Source organism: Pseudocercospora fijiensis (genome assembly GCF_000340215.1).
Source record: "Pseudocercospora fijiensis CIRAD86 unplaced genomic scaffold MYCFIscaffold_14, whole genome shotgun sequence".
Lineage (NCBI taxonomy): Eukaryota > Fungi > Ascomycota > Dothideomycetes > Mycosphaerellales > Mycosphaerellaceae > Pseudocercospora > Pseudocercospora fijiensis.
Genome location: NW_006921545.1, coordinates 103,808 through 121,020, shown reverse-complemented (window position 1 = coordinate 121,020; position 17,213 = coordinate 103,808). Strand labels below are relative to the sequence as shown.

At 44.3% G+C, this 17,213-nt stretch overlaps 3 protein-coding genes across 3 annotated transcripts; 1 reads left to right on the top strand and 2 right to left on the bottom strand.

Moving 5' to 3' along the window:
- Positions 1 to 4,801: 4,801 nt before the first annotated feature.
- MYCFIDRAFT_180135 (uncharacterized protein) lies at positions 4,802 to 5,503 on the bottom strand (the record flags this gene model as incomplete). Its single annotated transcript, XM_007934077.1, has 6 exons — positions 4,802 to 4,816; positions 4,854 to 4,898; positions 4,924 to 4,952; positions 5,035 to 5,272; positions 5,305 to 5,449; positions 5,472 to 5,503. 6 exons carry the CDS (start codon positions 5,501 to 5,503, stop codon positions 4,802 to 4,804), a joined length of 504 nt encoding a protein of 167 aa, XP_007932268.1.
- A 76-nt stretch (positions 5,504 to 5,579) lies between these two features.
- Positions 5,580 to 7,374, bottom strand: MYCFIDRAFT_200753 (uncharacterized protein; the record flags this gene model as incomplete). The annotated part of the gene is made up of 2 exons (XM_007934076.1): positions 5,580 to 6,882; positions 6,941 to 7,374. 2 exons carry the CDS (start codon positions 7,372 to 7,374, stop codon positions 5,580 to 5,582), a joined length of 1,737 nt encoding a protein of 578 aa, XP_007932267.1.
- Positions 7,375 to 7,857: 483 nt separating this feature from the next.
- MYCFIDRAFT_84266 (uncharacterized protein) lies at positions 7,858 to 9,124 on the top strand (the record flags this gene model as incomplete). The annotated part of the gene is made up of 2 exons (XM_007934075.1): positions 7,858 to 9,020; positions 9,103 to 9,124. 2 exons carry the CDS (start codon positions 7,858 to 7,860, stop codon positions 9,122 to 9,124), a joined length of 1,185 nt encoding a protein of 394 aa, XP_007932266.1.
- Positions 9,125 to 17,213: the final 8,089 nt, after the last annotated feature.

Sequence of the window (17,213 nt, the reverse complement as noted above, 5' to 3'; positions counted from 1 at the left end):
ATATATATATAGTATAGTATGCTTTATTAGCCGTACGGAATAGAAGTCTCCTAAAATCCCGTTAGTACTAAGCAGTAAAAAGGCCGGCTACGCTGCCGGCTACGCTGCCGGCTACGCTACTAGCTACGCTACTAGGTTTTTTAAAGAACTAAAAGAAGATAGACATTCCGGTTGATTTGTATTAGTTTAGATTTTTATAAAAAGAAAACAGGGAAAAATAAGGAAGGTTAAAGAGCCTAATAGTTATAGTTATAGGCACTATCCCTGTTTTCTAGAGCATATTATATACCTGCCTTCGCAACTCTACCTAATACTCCCTCTAAATATCCTTATACTCTACCTACTAAAAATTCAACTAGGTACCTAGACCTATAGCTGCCTCTATATCTTTCACTATCTTCTACAGGTTGAAGGCCTCTTCTATAGCAGCCTCTACCTCCTTATATAATACGAAGTCACTACCTGCCCTACCCTTTATATCTCCTAAATAACTAAGAGTTCTAAGGAACGAACTAGCATTCGGCCTTAGTATAGCGAGTAACTAGTAGAACGTTCTATAGAGCTGCCTTATAGCTCTTTTATATACTATACCGATACTAAGAGAGGAGCTATCCTAGTACTTAATATTGTCGAATAGTTCGGTAGGAAAGTGTATAAACTTCTTAAGGAGGAGGACTTCTAGGGAAATCGATAAGTTCTACCTAGATCTAGATGAAGACATTCTACTAAGCAGTTAGGGAATTGAACCGTAAACGAAAGGATGAAATTTATACCTAAGGAGTACAGTTTCCGAACTAAACTATAATGCCTTGTGTATATGTATATATGCTTTTAATTAGTTAGTGCCCTTAGCTAATTGTCTATAGATTTGAGGTTATATAAGTACCTTTATACAACTACGTAGCCTAAGTAGGATTCGAAAATTCTATAAGTACTAAGGACTAAAAATGCCGGCTACGCTGCCGGCTACACTGCTAAGTCTTATAAAGGGCTTGCTTAAAGCTACGTATACATTCGTACACTTCTTAAAAACCGATAAATTATATAGTTCGAACTAGCTACTTATATAGTTGCTTAGCAAACCAACCTAAACCAAACTAGAGTTTCGGCTTAGCAAACTAAACCAAACCAACCCGAACTACTGCGGGGTCTAATACTAAAGGTCGATAGTAAGAGGTCGTATAGTCGCAATTTAATAGATTTCGTACTGTTTTAAAAGACTTTAACGACCCTATATTCTCTACTAATAGATACTAGGTATATTACTAGAAATAAAGCTAAAGTTTGTTAACAAAATAGCGGTATAGCTAAATCCGAGGTATTATTTATATTGCAGTAGAAATACGTATAGAAGTATTGCTTATAGACTATAGACTTAATAGATCTATATAGTAGGCGCGCCTATTAATACCCTAGTAGTATATAATACTATAGTTATTATAGAACAAGCCTATAGGCAGAGGTGCGAGCTAGTACTACTACTGCTACTATTAGTTAGAGGGCGGCGCAATACTATATAGAACACTAGGCGCGATTCAAGTCGCGTTTCTATATAAATTTATATAGATATTGCTATTAACTAGCGCGAGTAGTATTCGCTAAGGTATTGTCGCGTTCTCTATCGCAATCTTAGGCTCCTACCTCGCGTTCTTACTCTTCCTCTTACTACTACTACTACTCTACGCCCTCCGCTTGTTTTTGCTCTTACCGACTATCGCGTCTACGGCGGTCGCGTTAATAGTAATATTTTAGTTAATAATCGGGCGGTAGAAGGACGATAGTATCTCTAGAGATATAGGAAGTTATAACGGTATAGGATTCGCGCGTACGGTAAGGTTAATCTTAGCGCCGGTCGTAGTATTATTATAGTCGTCTACTAATAGCGATAAGGCGCGTTATCTTAACTCGCCGCTAATATTGCAGATAAGACTAATAAAGTTGTTAATAACGCGGTCGCGACGAGGACTATCGAGCGGCTTACCTTTAGTAGTTAGTCGCTCTTTAATCTTATATAGTAGTTGTCGTATATTATTATAAAGCTTACGGAATTAAAGCCGGTAAGTAGGTACGGTCGTACGGTCGCAATTTAAGGGCGCGGTTAGCGTACGAAGGTTGTTATAATAGTTAAGTCTACCGTCGTTAAATATAGCTATCTAGCGGTCGTAATTATATGTCTTAATTAGCCTATATTCTATTGCTTTATAAGCGGACTAAATATAGCGATAAAGGACACTATTTTAACGGAAGAATTTATAGTCGTAGGTTAGGTCGTCGGATATAGGCTTCTGCTTATAATATACCTTCGAATCTTCGGCGTAGTTAATCTTAGCGCTAATTGCCTACTAAAGCTTCTATAGAAGTCGTAGAAAGAAGTAGGCAATCTCGTTACTATCGGTTGTTTACAGATAGACCTTCGTACGCGCTATAAAGGCATCGTTATCGGCTCGAAAGTCGTATTTAGCCAACTTTTTAATTACTCGTATTGCCGTCCCTTTAAGTATATAATCGCGCTTTATAATAGCCTTAAACTCGCTGTGTTTAAGCACTAAATGCTAGCCTTCGAGCTAGTTAGTATTTAATATCTATTCGACGATAGTAGGCGCGCTAAAGACAGCGCAACGATAGTGCTTACAAATTAGCGCTATATTGTCTTTAAGCTCTTTCTATAAATAGCGGAGGTCTAACTAATAGTCGTCGTCGTCGCTCTCTAGTATAAGGGTACTATCTTTACGCGTAGCGCGTAGAAGACTCGCCCTTACTAAATTAAGTAACTCGAGAGCGCCTTTACGGCTTCTTTTTAAAAAGGCGAAGGCATATAGGTACCGCTTTGTGTCTGTATATTTCTCGCTCTTAAATCGCTTATCTAACGTCCGTTTAATATATATATAGCAAAGAAGGTGCTTTGTAGTAGGAAACGCGATTATAATAGTACGCCGCTCTACTACTAAGTCGTCTATAAGGAAGAAGATTGCTATCTAACTATAGTCGTTTAGATTAGTAGCATCGACCGTCTAGGCTTGTATTTGCTTTAGCGCCGTAGCGACAATATTACTATCGTTAGTCTTTGTAAGGAAGAACGCGACCTATCGTAGAGAGCCGTATTTGTCGCGTACTATAAGGGTATAGAGCTACTAGCCTAGATAGTTAGAATTATGCGTCGCGTCTATTTATACTAAAATACGACTACGTAAAATTCCTAAGCCACATTTTAATGCAAATACGAGTATAGTAGTATCCTTGCCGTCGATCTATCTTTTTACATATACTTTAGCGCAAAAGAAGCCTTCTATTTAGCAGTATTAGTACGTTATTTGTATAATTAAAACAATAGAATTCTAGGAATTCTAGGAATTCCGGGGTTCGGGGATTCGAGCGGGGTTTACCGACGGGCTAATCCGTATAAAGCGGAGATCCGTAGTTAGCTAAAACCGTACCTCGGCTATACGGAAGCTCCTAATTTCGAACTTCGAGTAGTAAATAATACTAACTTAGTAATGTAAATATACCTTCTTCGAGCTATTTCCGATACTCCGCTATCTATTGCTTCTATATTAACGTGCTTCTACTAAGCCTACTATTCTTAAATACTTTGCGGTACTATCGGCTATAGTTAATAACGTCGTCGCGCGATATCTGCTCGCCGCCGGCGGCTTAGAAGGTCTTGTACGCGACTTTGTAGTCCTTACTACGTATTCGATCCTATACTTAGTACGGCCGCTAGCTAGTATATACCTGCTAACTAACCGCGTTCTAAAGAGCGCTATATAGGCGATATATATCTATTTTTTATAGGTAATAGCCTAGATAGTACTCGACTAGGCGCCGATTATTACGAAAGATAGTATAGCTAACTACTACGCGATTGCCGTCTAGTTTATCTTTATTCTCGAGCGCTATATTCTTATTAACGCGTATAGTTAGCGGACACGCTATAGCTTCTTCTATCTTCTTTTCCTTCTTCTTCTTATATCTACTATAGTGCTTCTATCTCTACTAATGCGCTTTAAAGCCAAATCGATACTTATATAATATATACTAGCGACTAAGTTTATCCGCTCGGCGCGCTATATATATCTAGAAGTTGTTAATATATAGCTAAATTATATTAAACTCCGCCGCCGTTACGATAAAGCCCTTCTTGCTATTATTATTATTAGGGTCGTCTAGAATAGCTAACTACTTCTTACGTAGCGCTCTTAGATTAGTAGACGCGCGTAGAATAGTATATCTATCTTCGATAACTATTACTTTAATATACTTTCCGCGGTAACGAGATATCGGCGCACTATCGACTTTACTACTACCGCTGTTACTATCTTTCTCGTCGCGTTCTTTAGCGCCTTTTTTACTATAGCCGCTATCCTTACTATCCTCTAACGCCTAGTCCTTATTACTAGTATTTAGTAACTAAATACGCTCGACCGGAGGAGGCTTCGACGCGTTATAGTTATTAACGAGATAGTCGATAATATCGTCGCGTTCTACCGGATTTAATAGACTCAAAATAGATAGCCGCTTAGTCGTAGAAGTAACGATTAACGCGACTCTCGTAGTACTAGGCGGCGGCGGCGGCGGCGGCGGCGGCGATAATAAGGTCTCGGAAGCTATAATATAATAGAGATAGTGCTATTTTAATAAGAGCGAGTAAATACAAGGCGGCGATAATAATACCTCCTATAAAGCATATACTACTACGAGCGATAGCAAGGGCGACAATATAGGAAACAACAAACAAACGCGTCTACGCGCCGGACGGCCACGGCAGTAGAAACTACCGCTCCGTGTCTTAGTTAGCGATGTTCTATTTCGGGTTGACCTAGGGTGGCTGACTGCTAGCGCTTTAGGTATTATACTAGCAGGCCATTTTCGCATAGAAGCCAGCCTTTGGAAGGCGACGACTACAACACTATTTGGCAGCATGACTCGGAGGCGCGCGCCCCAGCAACGACTTGCTACCTGTCCAAAACAGCGAGGAGATTCCGACGAGACGCGGCTTAAGCAAGCTACAATACGAGGCCGAATCGCGATATCAACGACCGACCGTGAAGAGCAAGAACGTCAACAGCGAAATCTCTCGCGTAGAACGGATCACGAGAATGAGATGGACAGCAGTGAAGATACAAAGCAGGCGTTCTGGCTTGCCTGACTTGCGCCGCGGCGGAGAACGAGGTGGACAGTAGTGAAGCCACAGGGCAGCGGGTTGTCTTGCGCCGCGGCGGAGATCGGGTTGGACAGCAGTGAAGCTACAGGGCAGATGTTCGCCTGTCTTGCGCTGCGGTTTCGATTGAGCCTATAGGCAAAGACTCGTTTGCAGTTGGGCCGTACATACAACGCCATGTTGGGGGCAAGAATGCTGAGTCGACAAGCACAAGGTAAGGATGAAACTGGTTGATTTTCCTGACATGATTTTGAAGTTCCTTCTATGCGCCCAGCAGGCGCCGCGTGAACACTGAAGTCCTGCTACTTATGACTTACCATTCAATTTTTCGAGCCCATGCGCCATTTTTTTTCGATCTCAAACCAAACTTCGTCGCTTCGAATTCCCCCTCATTCCACGCCTCGCCCATGTGGTCGCGCAATCAACCAGGCCTGCATATGAGAGAGGGAGTGTATGCAAATAAAGTCGTATCAAAGAAATGCTTCAAAATCGTCGTCAGCGGCCTTGGCCTGGCCGAAGGTGAACAAGGAGGAAGCTGATGTCGGCAGGCCCGTCTTGAACAATGCCGAGAATTCTCTGGAGCCGGCTTAGGCTTGTCCATCTCCTTGGGAGCTGGCTCGGTATTCTTCTTGGGAGCTGGCGCCGTATTCTTCTTGGATGATGAAAAGGCTTCTGGTCCGGACGTCGCGGGCTGCTTGGTGAAGGATGGTGCTGCTGGCTTCTTGTAGGATGAGACTGCAGAGGTCAGTGTCTTCTTTGCTTTCGATGCCAATGGCTCTGGCATGGCGAACTCCTGTTGGTTCTCTTCCTTGCCATCCGTTCCGTCTTGGATTGCAGCGACGACGTTCTTGACGAAGCCGTCATAGGCTGCTGCCAGCGAAGCTGTGGAGCTGGCATCGCTGTCTTGGTAGCCATCGGAATCGCCAGCCTGGTCATAGCTGACATCGTTGCGCTCAGTGGCCTGGGTCCCGGTCTCGTCAGCGTCGTTGTTGCTGGCATCGCTACGTTCGGAGGTCTCGGAACCGCCAGCATCCTTGTCCTGAGCAATGAAACTCTTGTCGTGCTCAACATTCATGGCTTGAGGACGCTTTGGAGCGTCGGGCTCGCGACGACTGAAGCTGCAGGTCTTTGGTGACGGAGTCTCCGGTGATACAGCAGCCTTGGGGTCGAAACTGACTTGCTTGGCAGCTCCGCTCTTCGATAGGACATTGGCACCCTTGGACTTGATGTTCTTGCCAATCTGGGCAGTGCCAGGAGCCGTGGCAGCACCCACAACAGGAACCGCGACAGGAACCGGGAGTCCCTTGAGCTTGACGGTCATGAAACTCTGGTTGTCTTGTCCGGTGTACGTAGCGAGGACCTCTTCAATTTCGTACTGGGTTGACGCGGCCGCGATTTCCATGGTCTTCTCGGCAGGCACCGCAGTCTGGGCCTCTCCAGCTGCACTTGGTGAAGATTCCTTGTTGGTGATGGCTGATGAAGCCTTCGCGCTCTCTGGGACTTGGATTGTGATCTGGACTGGTGCCTTCACGGTGCTCTCTTCATTCTCTGAGGCCGATTTGGCGGTGGCCATTTTGGAGGCAAGAACAGCGCGCAGACGAGAAGTCCGTGCCTCGACTGCAGCGTTGATGAGTCTAGTCTCTCCCATGGTGTGGCGGTGGTCAATGACTGGTCTCTCGGCCCACGGATCTCCAGCAGTAGGTGGCTTGATATCCCCATCCCATCTACAAGAAGCAAAGGTCAGCATATCTTCCAGACATGGCGTATACCACAAAGACTTACCCTGGTTGAAACCAAGCCTCACTGAACCGATACCAAACACACTTCCACTCTCCGTCATCCTGCTGCTCTTCGTCCAGAGCCGGGCACTTGTTCGACACATATCGGTCAATGCAGGAGAGAACTTTCTTGGCAGCGTTCATGAAGGCAGTGACATCCTCCAGAACACAAATCTGATCCACGAGGCTGAGGAGTTGTTCTGGGCTTGGACGGTTGCGAGTAGAGACTTGGTGTTTGGCACAGAAAGCCCGGACCTTCTTGATTCCTTCGGCTGTCCACTGAATACGAGCATTGTTGACGAGATCCTCTTCGCTCAGTGATTCGAAACGCTTAGCGCCGACTTCAGGCTTCGAGGTGGGCTCCCATCCTGCTTCACTGCACCACGAGATGGCTTTGTCGATATCCCATGAGTTGAAGTCTGGCTCGTGAGTTGACATGACGAAGTTGAATGTTTGGTGTAGAAGCTGATAGGCGTGGGAAGGTAGCAGGATTGGTAGCTTCTATAGGAAGAATCAAGAAAGGCGAGGTGTTGGATTGCTTATATCTACCTTATCGCCAGTCGATGAGATCATGGATGCTGATCGACGGGCGGTGCGACAGAAGTGTGTAGCTTACCTCTATCGGCCGGCGATGCGATGGAAGTGTGCAAGTGTGCAGCTTACTTTCATCGGCCGGCGATGCGATAGAAGCATGAAGCCTACTTCAAGCATAGTACCGGTCCGGACTGTCGACTTACTTACAAGTGACCGCCCCGCGATTGGACCGACCTCATCGGCCGCCGATGAAGCAAACGTCAATGCCACATCCTATCTACGAGATATAAAGAGCTGCCTCAATCCTAGATACTTACTTTCTTCTCACAGTACTTCTGACCTCTAGCCCACCACATCTCCTAGGATCACGGAGAAGAGGCAAACCAGATGTCTTCTCGAACCAAAGGCAAGTGGGCTGATCACAAGCCAGCATACCAAGCCTATCTTCAGGAGAACGATCTCAAGTCAGCATACCAGCTCCTTCCTCAACAGTTCTTGACGCTTTACAAGCTTACTGGCGTCCCACACGATCGACAACAGATGAAAAACTTCCTTACCAACTACCTTCTCAGACAGTGGGGAGATGACAAGGAGAAAGTGATCGGAAAGAAGACGCAGTCGTCATGGGTTGATGGAATCGTCGACAAGGCTTACGCTCACGGAGTAGGGGGAAAGGAATTTGAAGATGTGGGCAAGGAGGCGGACAAGAATATACAAAGCCAGATGGATGTCGACGATAGCCAGCAAAACGAGGATGGCCATCATTCCAATGGAGAAGAAGTCAGCAGTACTGCGGCTCGTGGTACTACGCGTGATGCAGCACACGTCTCTCTCCTCTTCGCCCAACTTCGTCAACGCGAACAAGATCTCGAGCGTCGTGAGATGGCTCTCGACGAACGAGCCGTCGAGCTGTCCGATCGTGAAGCCGTGCTTGACGAACAAGAAGTTGTCCTCTCGAACAAAGAGTCTGCTCTCAAGACCTCGGAGAACAACCTACGCACGGAAAAGGACAGCATTCGCGAGGACAAAGAGAAGTGGGAGCAATCCTTGCGCACTACATCTAGCTTCTTGGATGAGTCTTGGGAAAAATTGTACAAGAACGAAAACCGTGTTGCGGAGAAGATGAAGAAGGTCGACTCTGAGCTACGCGAGGCGAACGCTTTGCTAGAAGTCACGAATGATGCATTGATGGACCAGGCAGAACTCACCAATCAAAAACAGGAAGAGATCGAGAAGAAAGACGAAGACATCAAGCTAAAAGAAAAAGTGATTCAGGAAATGGAGAAGGACTTTGCTCATACTCTTGCCCCAACATTCATCCCTCCAGGCCTCGAACTCTGGGCCTCTCGTCTCCGAAACTCGTCTACAGTTACCCTCGAAGACAAGGCCGAGTTTCAGATGACTTGTAAGGAGATCTGCGGCAAGCCAATTCTGGTGCAGGAGATGGAGGAGGCCAAAGCTTGTTGGGAGAAGGGACAGTTGGTTCCGGCCTTGAGGAAGTTGAGGGCTCTAGTTGGCGGTGTTTGGGACGAGCCCAAGCTTCTTGAAAAGTAAGGAATGACATATGTTCTCTTTCACGGCTCTGGGGGGATATGATCTTGGCGAAATGGAGTGATTGCTACCTCCATTCAGGCTTGTGGGCATGAAGAATTGAGTTCCGTAATATGTAAATACCAAATTGCGACCGAGTGCACGTGATAGACCGAGTGCACGTGATAGACCAATCAGTTAGGGCTAGCTTCCGAACTTACCGATAACCAATTACAAGCACTCTACCTAATTCTTCGCTTACAAGCCTAACAGGAAACCGTACTAAACTAGTATGCGATATACTACTTTTTTACGACAACGGAAAAATAACAATCTAAAGAGCGGAGATTGTAGAACTACCAATTGCGTTTCATTCTATCTAGGAATTAAGTCTGTACGACGTTGCGTTATTAAGCGCCGCTATATTTGCTAAAGCTACTCTGCTATAGCTGTCCGAATTAGCAGGCCGGCTAGCTATATGCTAATATACACCAATATTCAATATACTATAATTAGTGTTTCAATACTTAGAGGTCCTTCTCCTAGGGACGGCGATCTTCGTTTATATAGGCAGTATCCTTACGCGACACTTCCTCGTTAAGATATAATATATCTAGGAAAACGACAACCGTCTAATAGGCGACTCGACACTTGGAGGTCCTTGCCCGACCATTTCCGAACATCTTTTGTATAGTACATAAGCACGCGCGAGGTGTAGTTGTTAAGTTGTTAGTATATAGCAGACGCGACTCGAAAGTCGACACTAAGAACACCTAAACTCGCCGCTAGCACCGCTAGCACCGCTAGCACTATTCCTTAGTCTTAAGTCTTCTAAGATGTCTAACAACCTGTCGAGCGAGATAACGGAGTATAACTACGACGATGAAGGCAATCTAATCCTTCTAACTTAGCGCTAATAAGATAACGGCGAGCTAATAGACTAGGATTCAGATAATGCGCTACTGCTAGGTCAGCTAGGATATCCAGCAGGTCTAGCAGCTCTAGCAGGTCTAGCAGGTCTGCCGCCTTTCTAACCGAGCACTAGATTTCTAAGTAATGTACCGGAGACTATCGTGCGACCGGCGGACATACCTAAGATTAGCGAATTTAAGGATAAGGAGTCGGAGTCGGAGACGGAAGATAAAGATCTCGGCGAAGAAGATACAGAGCTAAGTAATAATAAAGAACTCGAAGCCCGAGATAACGATAATAAGGATGCCGACGAAGATGAAGAAGCACTCGACAATACGCGCTAGGCTACTAAGAATATTGCGATGAAACGTGTGCTTAATAAGCGGTATAAGGAAGTCAAGGATCTTATAGCTAGATATAAGCTCAGTATTAGATACTTCGTCAAGTATTTAGTCGGCAAGCTAGGCGAGACGGTATCTGTATCTACTAAGTCCCGCAAGACTATAAAGCGCTCGAAGCGTTACGAGAAGAACCTTAAGGCTGTTACCGATGCCTTTCTAGAAGACCGCCTGTTTAGCGCTCGTATCGTTCGTAATAAGCTAAAGAGCCTAATATCTCCAACGGCGCCATGCAGGCTCTAAACTCTTACTCCAACCACGCGAGTCAAACTTCTAGCAGAAGCGCACATAACCGTGCGGTCAGCCTACCGGCTTTCTCTATAGCATCAGTTGCTCGGTTAGGACCTGCTGCCCAATGTACGCCGCGATTATTAGTAGTACTAGACTAAATTCGCAGACAAGCGTAACGTTATACGGAAGCGTACGATAATGCTAACTTCTTAAGTCCTCTATTCGATGTCTTATATTAAGGCATTATTCTTTCTAAAGATCCTTAGTATCTTCCTTATTAGCAATAGTGCGAGTCGCCGCACTATCGAGGTCTTGAACAATCTAAATATAACGCTAGTATACTAGACTATCTAGATCCTAATAGACAAGAATGCCGATTATATAGAAACGCAGATTGCCGAGCTATACAATCATCTAGACAAGCAGTATAGTAGCACTATCGACAATTTCAATCGTATATAGAAGCGTACTATCTAGAACACTAGCGATACCAATAAGATAGTAGCTATAACTACGTCGTATATAGCCGTAAACAAGCGCATTCCGAAGGGTAGCCTAAAGAAGAAGATGATTCATTACGACAAGCCGCTAAATGCTAATAATATCCTTAAGAATATCTACGAAGACAAGGCGATACGCCTAGATAGAGAGGAGATTACCGATATTAGCATAAAGACCGCGCTCTTCTACATCGACGAGGCTATTGCGTATACATTCCTAGAAGCCGTCGAGACGATCTTTAAGAACGAGGAGGGCCGTAGTAGCGCAGCGCTAAAGCGACTAGCTTAGCCTATAATCGATGAGCTAAATCCTGCCCGTATAGAAGTATACTCGCAGCCTATATCGTTCAATAATAAGGCTACTATTAAGGGCATATATGCTGTATAAGATAAGATCCTGCTTAAGTTCTAGGACCTAGATCGCGAGAAGGACTTTGCAAGCGGACTAGAGGGACCCCTTTACATCTAGAATAGCGATAACATAACCGTGCTTCGAGGACATAGTATACGTAATAAGAGCGTTGAGAATAAGGATCTATACGACAAGCGCGACAGCCTTCTTATATCGCTAGCCTAGTTCCATACTATAATAAACTGCGCATTCACTATCCTACGTACGCACTAGGACAAGAACAGCGATAGCGAGGCTCTACTAGTAGCTCAGATAGTAAAGGGCGATACCGCTTTTTAGTATAGTAAGAACAAGGTTAGTAAAGACAAGCCGAAGTTCTTTAAGATCCTCTAGCTACTTAAGACTACGTTCCGCTTACGTAGTATTAGTGCGGCGATCGAGTAGTTGTCTAGCTAGGGTCGCATAGTAATCTCTAGCGAGGATAACCGTATATAGGCTATTAGAGAGGCTCTCTCTCGATTAACAGCTTAGCAATACCTCGAGATACTATATAATATCTATAAGAAGCTCCTCTCTATCGAAGCATAGCGCGGCCTGCCGTATCGTACCGGTAAGGCAGCGCCTAATGCCTAGTATACTACAATAGCGCGGATGATATAGGAAATTGAGATCTTCCTTACTCTACGACTTAGTATTCGCAACGCCGATATTAGTTATCTACGTAGGATCGTTAACCACTTAGTTCCAAATTTCTTCGGCGCTAAGCAAGGCAATTATAGGCGGATAATGCTGTATGAGCGATAGCTGCTTAGTCCTAGTTGTAATAATGTCCTCTAGGAAGCTATTCTATCGTCTAGAATTATTACTAATAGCAAGAAGGGCTATACGATAGCGGCTAATAAGCAGCTTAAGATGTAAGTTTATAATAAGTGTCTATATCTAGATTATTGCTAACTATCGCAGACACAACTACGAGTATTTAGAAGATATTAATCGCATCGGCAACTCGACCTATAACCTACTAGCAACCTTTAAGAAGATTGCCCTTAATCGCGAGCCGTCTCGTACTCTACGCAACATAATGATATCCTTTACTAGCATTAAGCTAAGCAGCTACCACACCTATAAGAACACAGCTGTTGACGTCTTTAGCCGCGTAGAGAAGCTCTTCTCTAATAGATTTATAGCTCTGTATAGCAATAAAGGTAGACAGTTATTAGATAATATCTAGCAGCTTAGTAGCGATCAAATCCGTAAGAAGGTCGCTGCATTCAACTAGAGTAACAAGGACTATTGCGAAGGCCGGTCTACTGTTACGGATGCCGTAATTAAAGATATAGATAGTGCTAAGGCTAGTCGCGAGGCTACTGCTAATCGTAGCAACATTAGGGGTGCTGCTATTAACGAGAATAACTCTAAGTAGATCGATGCTATCTAGCGTGCTAATAGATAGGCTAAGCTAATCGGTGCGGAGGTTCAGGTTGTTAATGCTACGGGCGATAACTAAAGAGAGTTTATAGTATACACTATACGAGAGGATACGATTAGAACAATAGATAGCGAGTATAGGTTTGTAGATTGAGGATGATATTTCTCTACTTCTAGTCTCCGTCGTTATCGTATTAATCACTTTTGCTAGCGCCAATTGCTAGAAACGCGCTCAATCGAAGGATCTTATACTAGCTAGCTAGCTAGCCGGCCGCTATATAGCTTCTCGATAAAGTTAACTAGATAAGCATTATGCTAGCTAGCGGGCCGCTATATAGCTTCTCGATAAAGTCAACTAGATAGGCGTCGTGCTAGCTAGCCGGCCGCTATATAGCGCAAAGGGCAGTGTTAACTCGAGCTCGTTCTTGCTATAGTATTAACTCTAGCTCGTTCTTGTTATAGTATTAACTACAGTGCTAATTGGACTTTGCTGTCTTATAGCTATCGCAGCTTATACCTGCTAGTGTATACTATACTCGACTGATTTGGCTAACGGGGCGGCCTTAGGTATAATTATATGCTAGCGTCTAGTAAATAATGTCGCTCTTGCCGTAAAGGAGCGGGTAGGTTGGTAAGGTAATATATAGCCGTTATTGCTGCCTATTGTCGACTACGTAGCTCAACCTTACCTACGTAGATAGACCTTCGCTTTCTAACTTCAACTTCTTCTTCTTCTTTACATCAACTATACTATATGCCGGTATCCGCCTCGTGCGTAACTAGCGACAGTATCCGCCTTGCGCGTGACTAGCGATAGTGAATACCTCTACCCCTAGCAATACACTAACTGTCTATATACTATAGCGGCAGTATCGAGATACCTCTTATCGCGAGTAGAAGTGGCTCTCTACTGCGACTAACACTATTCCTTGCTAGTCCTGCGACTTGCTACCGATAGAACCGCTTAGAATTAGTCGAGGTCCCTTAACAGGTATTGTTTGTTCAGTCTAGTCCTTAGTCTCCGATAGGCTTTGCCGAAAGGCGACTCTCCTAGCGAGTAGGTTTAGGAATCAATCGCAGTCTTAGTATAGCTATTCTATAGTAGCATTGCTGTTAGGTAATTCCGCATTAGATAGTCTTCTTGTCTATTGCTATAATAGGCTTTCTACATTAGGCTCTTCTCGGGATACTATACGTATATCTAGTTAAGCTTAGTATAACGCAGCCTTTACAACTTCGGCGATTAGGAGCGTACGATATCGGATATAGCCTCTAGGCAGCGAGCTGTTAATACTATAGTTCCGCGGTACGAACAGGCGTCCTTAAGCAAGACGTCTTTATAAGGGCACTGCTATACGACTGCAGTAAGCGCATCGACTCTGCTAGACAACTATAGTACGCACCCCCCCTTCCCTCCGAGCGCATTAAGACTATTATATACCTGTAGTGCGTATCCCTATCCGCGAGACCGAGCGCATTAAGACTGCTCGAAGCAGTACGTAGCACGTGTTAGGCTTCTAGGGGCATATCTTTTTAACACTGTCTTTTTGACAACTTTAGGCGCGGTTCGACTATTGTTCTCTAGGTAGCTTTAGTCGGTACCTAGTATCCAACTCTTTATAAGTTCGCTAGTATTACACGCTTAATAATGCCTGCTCTACACTCTGTTATAGTTAGTAATAGAATGCGTTAAGAACTTAACACGAGGAGAGCATCCGCCGTATACAGCTTGCTTTTAGCTTGCTTCGCGGCCTGCTTAAGTGTAGGTTTATAGGCAATGTATACTTCTAGTGTGCTTCTTGTAGTATGCTCCTAGCCGGCCCTTAAACCGCTAGTTATATTAGATCCCTAAACGCTAGTGTTCTTTTAAGTATAGGAGGGTATTAACGTAAGAGGTCGCTTCGGCGGTTCTCGATTGCATATTATTGCCCTACGCTTCTATCCTACCGTATATGTTGTAGTGCCTACTAGCAAGCATGTAGTGCGATAAGTATAGTATTAGCTTTGTCGGCCTTCTCGAAATAGGACTTCTCGAAATAGGACTTCTCGAAATAGGACTTCTCGAAATAGGGCTTAGAAAAGAGGACTTCGGTATGCCTAAGGCTGCGGCCGTCGTTATCGTATTAGACACTTTTGCTAGCGCGCTTTGCTAGAAATACGCTTAATCGACTCGGTTTAGCGTAGCGTAGCGGCGGCGGTATTATTGTTTAGAAAGCATTGTAAATTCGAGGAAGGAGATTTAGATAGAGGAAGCCTCGACAGCCCGCTAAGGCTCGGATTTACTATAGCATAACATCCGATTAGCGGGATTAGGCCGGCTCTAAGATCGCGATTTCCTCTTATACATCTATCGACTTTAGCTATATACCGATTTTAACAAAGACTATAACAAAGGGCGTAATAGTGCTAAAAACGGGAGATATACGTGCTATGCTGTATGTTGTGTTAAAGGTCTACTATCTACTATGAAATCCTACTAAATACTGCGATAGCGACAATCGATGCGATAGCGACAATCGATACGATAGCGACAATCGATACGATAGCGATAATCGATACGACAGCGATATCTAATACGATAGCGATAGCCGATGCGATAGCGACATCTAATACGACAGCGACAGCCGATACGATAGCGACTAGTCTAGCATACCGCCTATTCGATTGCCTATACTTAACGCCTACTTAGAGAGCTACTAGCAGAGCTACCTATTATACGCCGACCTGCCTTAGAGAGTCTACGCTCGGTGCGTAAGACACGACCTCCTCGCTCCTCGTTAGTACGAGATATAGTGCTTAGGATCTGCTCAGCTCGGCTATATGCCTACTTAGCAGCAGCGCTAATCTGCGGTAGTAGCTGTCGCTAAGTACCTAGTCTACTAGATGAACCTAGGCGTTCTTAGCCTCGAGTTCCGGATACCTAACTATTGCGGCTATATAGACGATCTGCCTACACACTAGTAGACTCTACGAGGCTGTTTCTCATCTTATTGACTGCCGTAGCACGCTGCTATAGTGTAAATAGTATTATAGCTAGCAAGGTAGTATTAGCTATACGACGTACACTAAGCGCGTTCTGCGCTGCCTCTCTTATAGCCTGTTCCTACTTCTCCTTCTCCTTATCTTTAGTAGCCTTAGCCTTTGTATCGAGGCCTATACGCTACTTAGCTAATACCTCTAGACTAATACTCTTTAGGATGTCGATAACTTCCTATATCGAGAAGGGCTACTTATGCTATTGAAGCTTCTAGAACCAATCTACAAAATCCGCCGCTTTCTGCTTTAGGAGATCCTCGTCGATAGCAATATCGTTCTATATATCAATAGAGTTAGCGGCAGTAAATACGTTCGCAATGTTAGCTAGTATACGATTATCGATAGTCTCTATCGATAGAATGTCGAATCTTATACGATTTGACTAATACGGATACCGAATATTAGGTCGCTTTAATACCCAATCCTTTAGTATACTAAATCCGAATGCTAGGCGAGTACCGGCTCTTAGTGCCTTGAATTTCGGAGGAGCAGTACCCTCTAGAGGTATGTCGATGTAGAGGGTATTTAGGTCTGGATTGCAGATGTTGCAGCAGTCTTCTACTGCTAGTAGCTGCTAGAAATACATTGCCTTATCCTTACTAAGATATCGAAGGACGACCTTACGTAGGCACATACCGTACTAGCCGCGGAGATAATTATTCTAGAACTTACGCTATATTCGAGGAATCTTATCGCGTAGCTCCATTTCCTTCTTAGTCTAATAGCTATTATTATTACTATTATCACTATTATCGTTAGCGACTTCTCGAGTACCGGGCGTATTAGTATCTTCTCCTAGAAGCTTAGACTAGTAGAGACCTAATAGCCGGAATAGAGCATGCGATCTACGTCGGCCGCGCGGCCTAATCGCCGGATAGTTTAAGTCTAGTAGTAGCTGCTTAATGCTATTATTAATGTAGTACGGTAGGAAAATAAAGGCTAGGCTACGTAGAATAGCACGACTAACACGACCAAGCCGCTAGATAACATCTTCAATATCGCGTATAATAGTGAATCTAGCCTAAGCAACAAGCTCAATATCTGGTATATTAAGGCCGACACTAAACGCAGTCGTAGCAACTATAATGCGGTGTTCTAATAGACCATCTAGATGCTCTATAGTCTTACAGAAGCGACTATAGCGCCGCTTCTAGTCTCGCTTAGCGACACTGCTAGTATAGAAGGTTACTATAGTATACACATTAATACCCTTGTTGTCCTAAGTATATCGCTTCTTTAGGTCCTCGCATTTAGCGGTCGTCGCGACTAGCCAGTGCCGAATAACATTGGCTAAATCCTAGATATACTTACGACTATCGATAAACAGAAGGGCCTTCTTAATGTTTATTGGCGTAG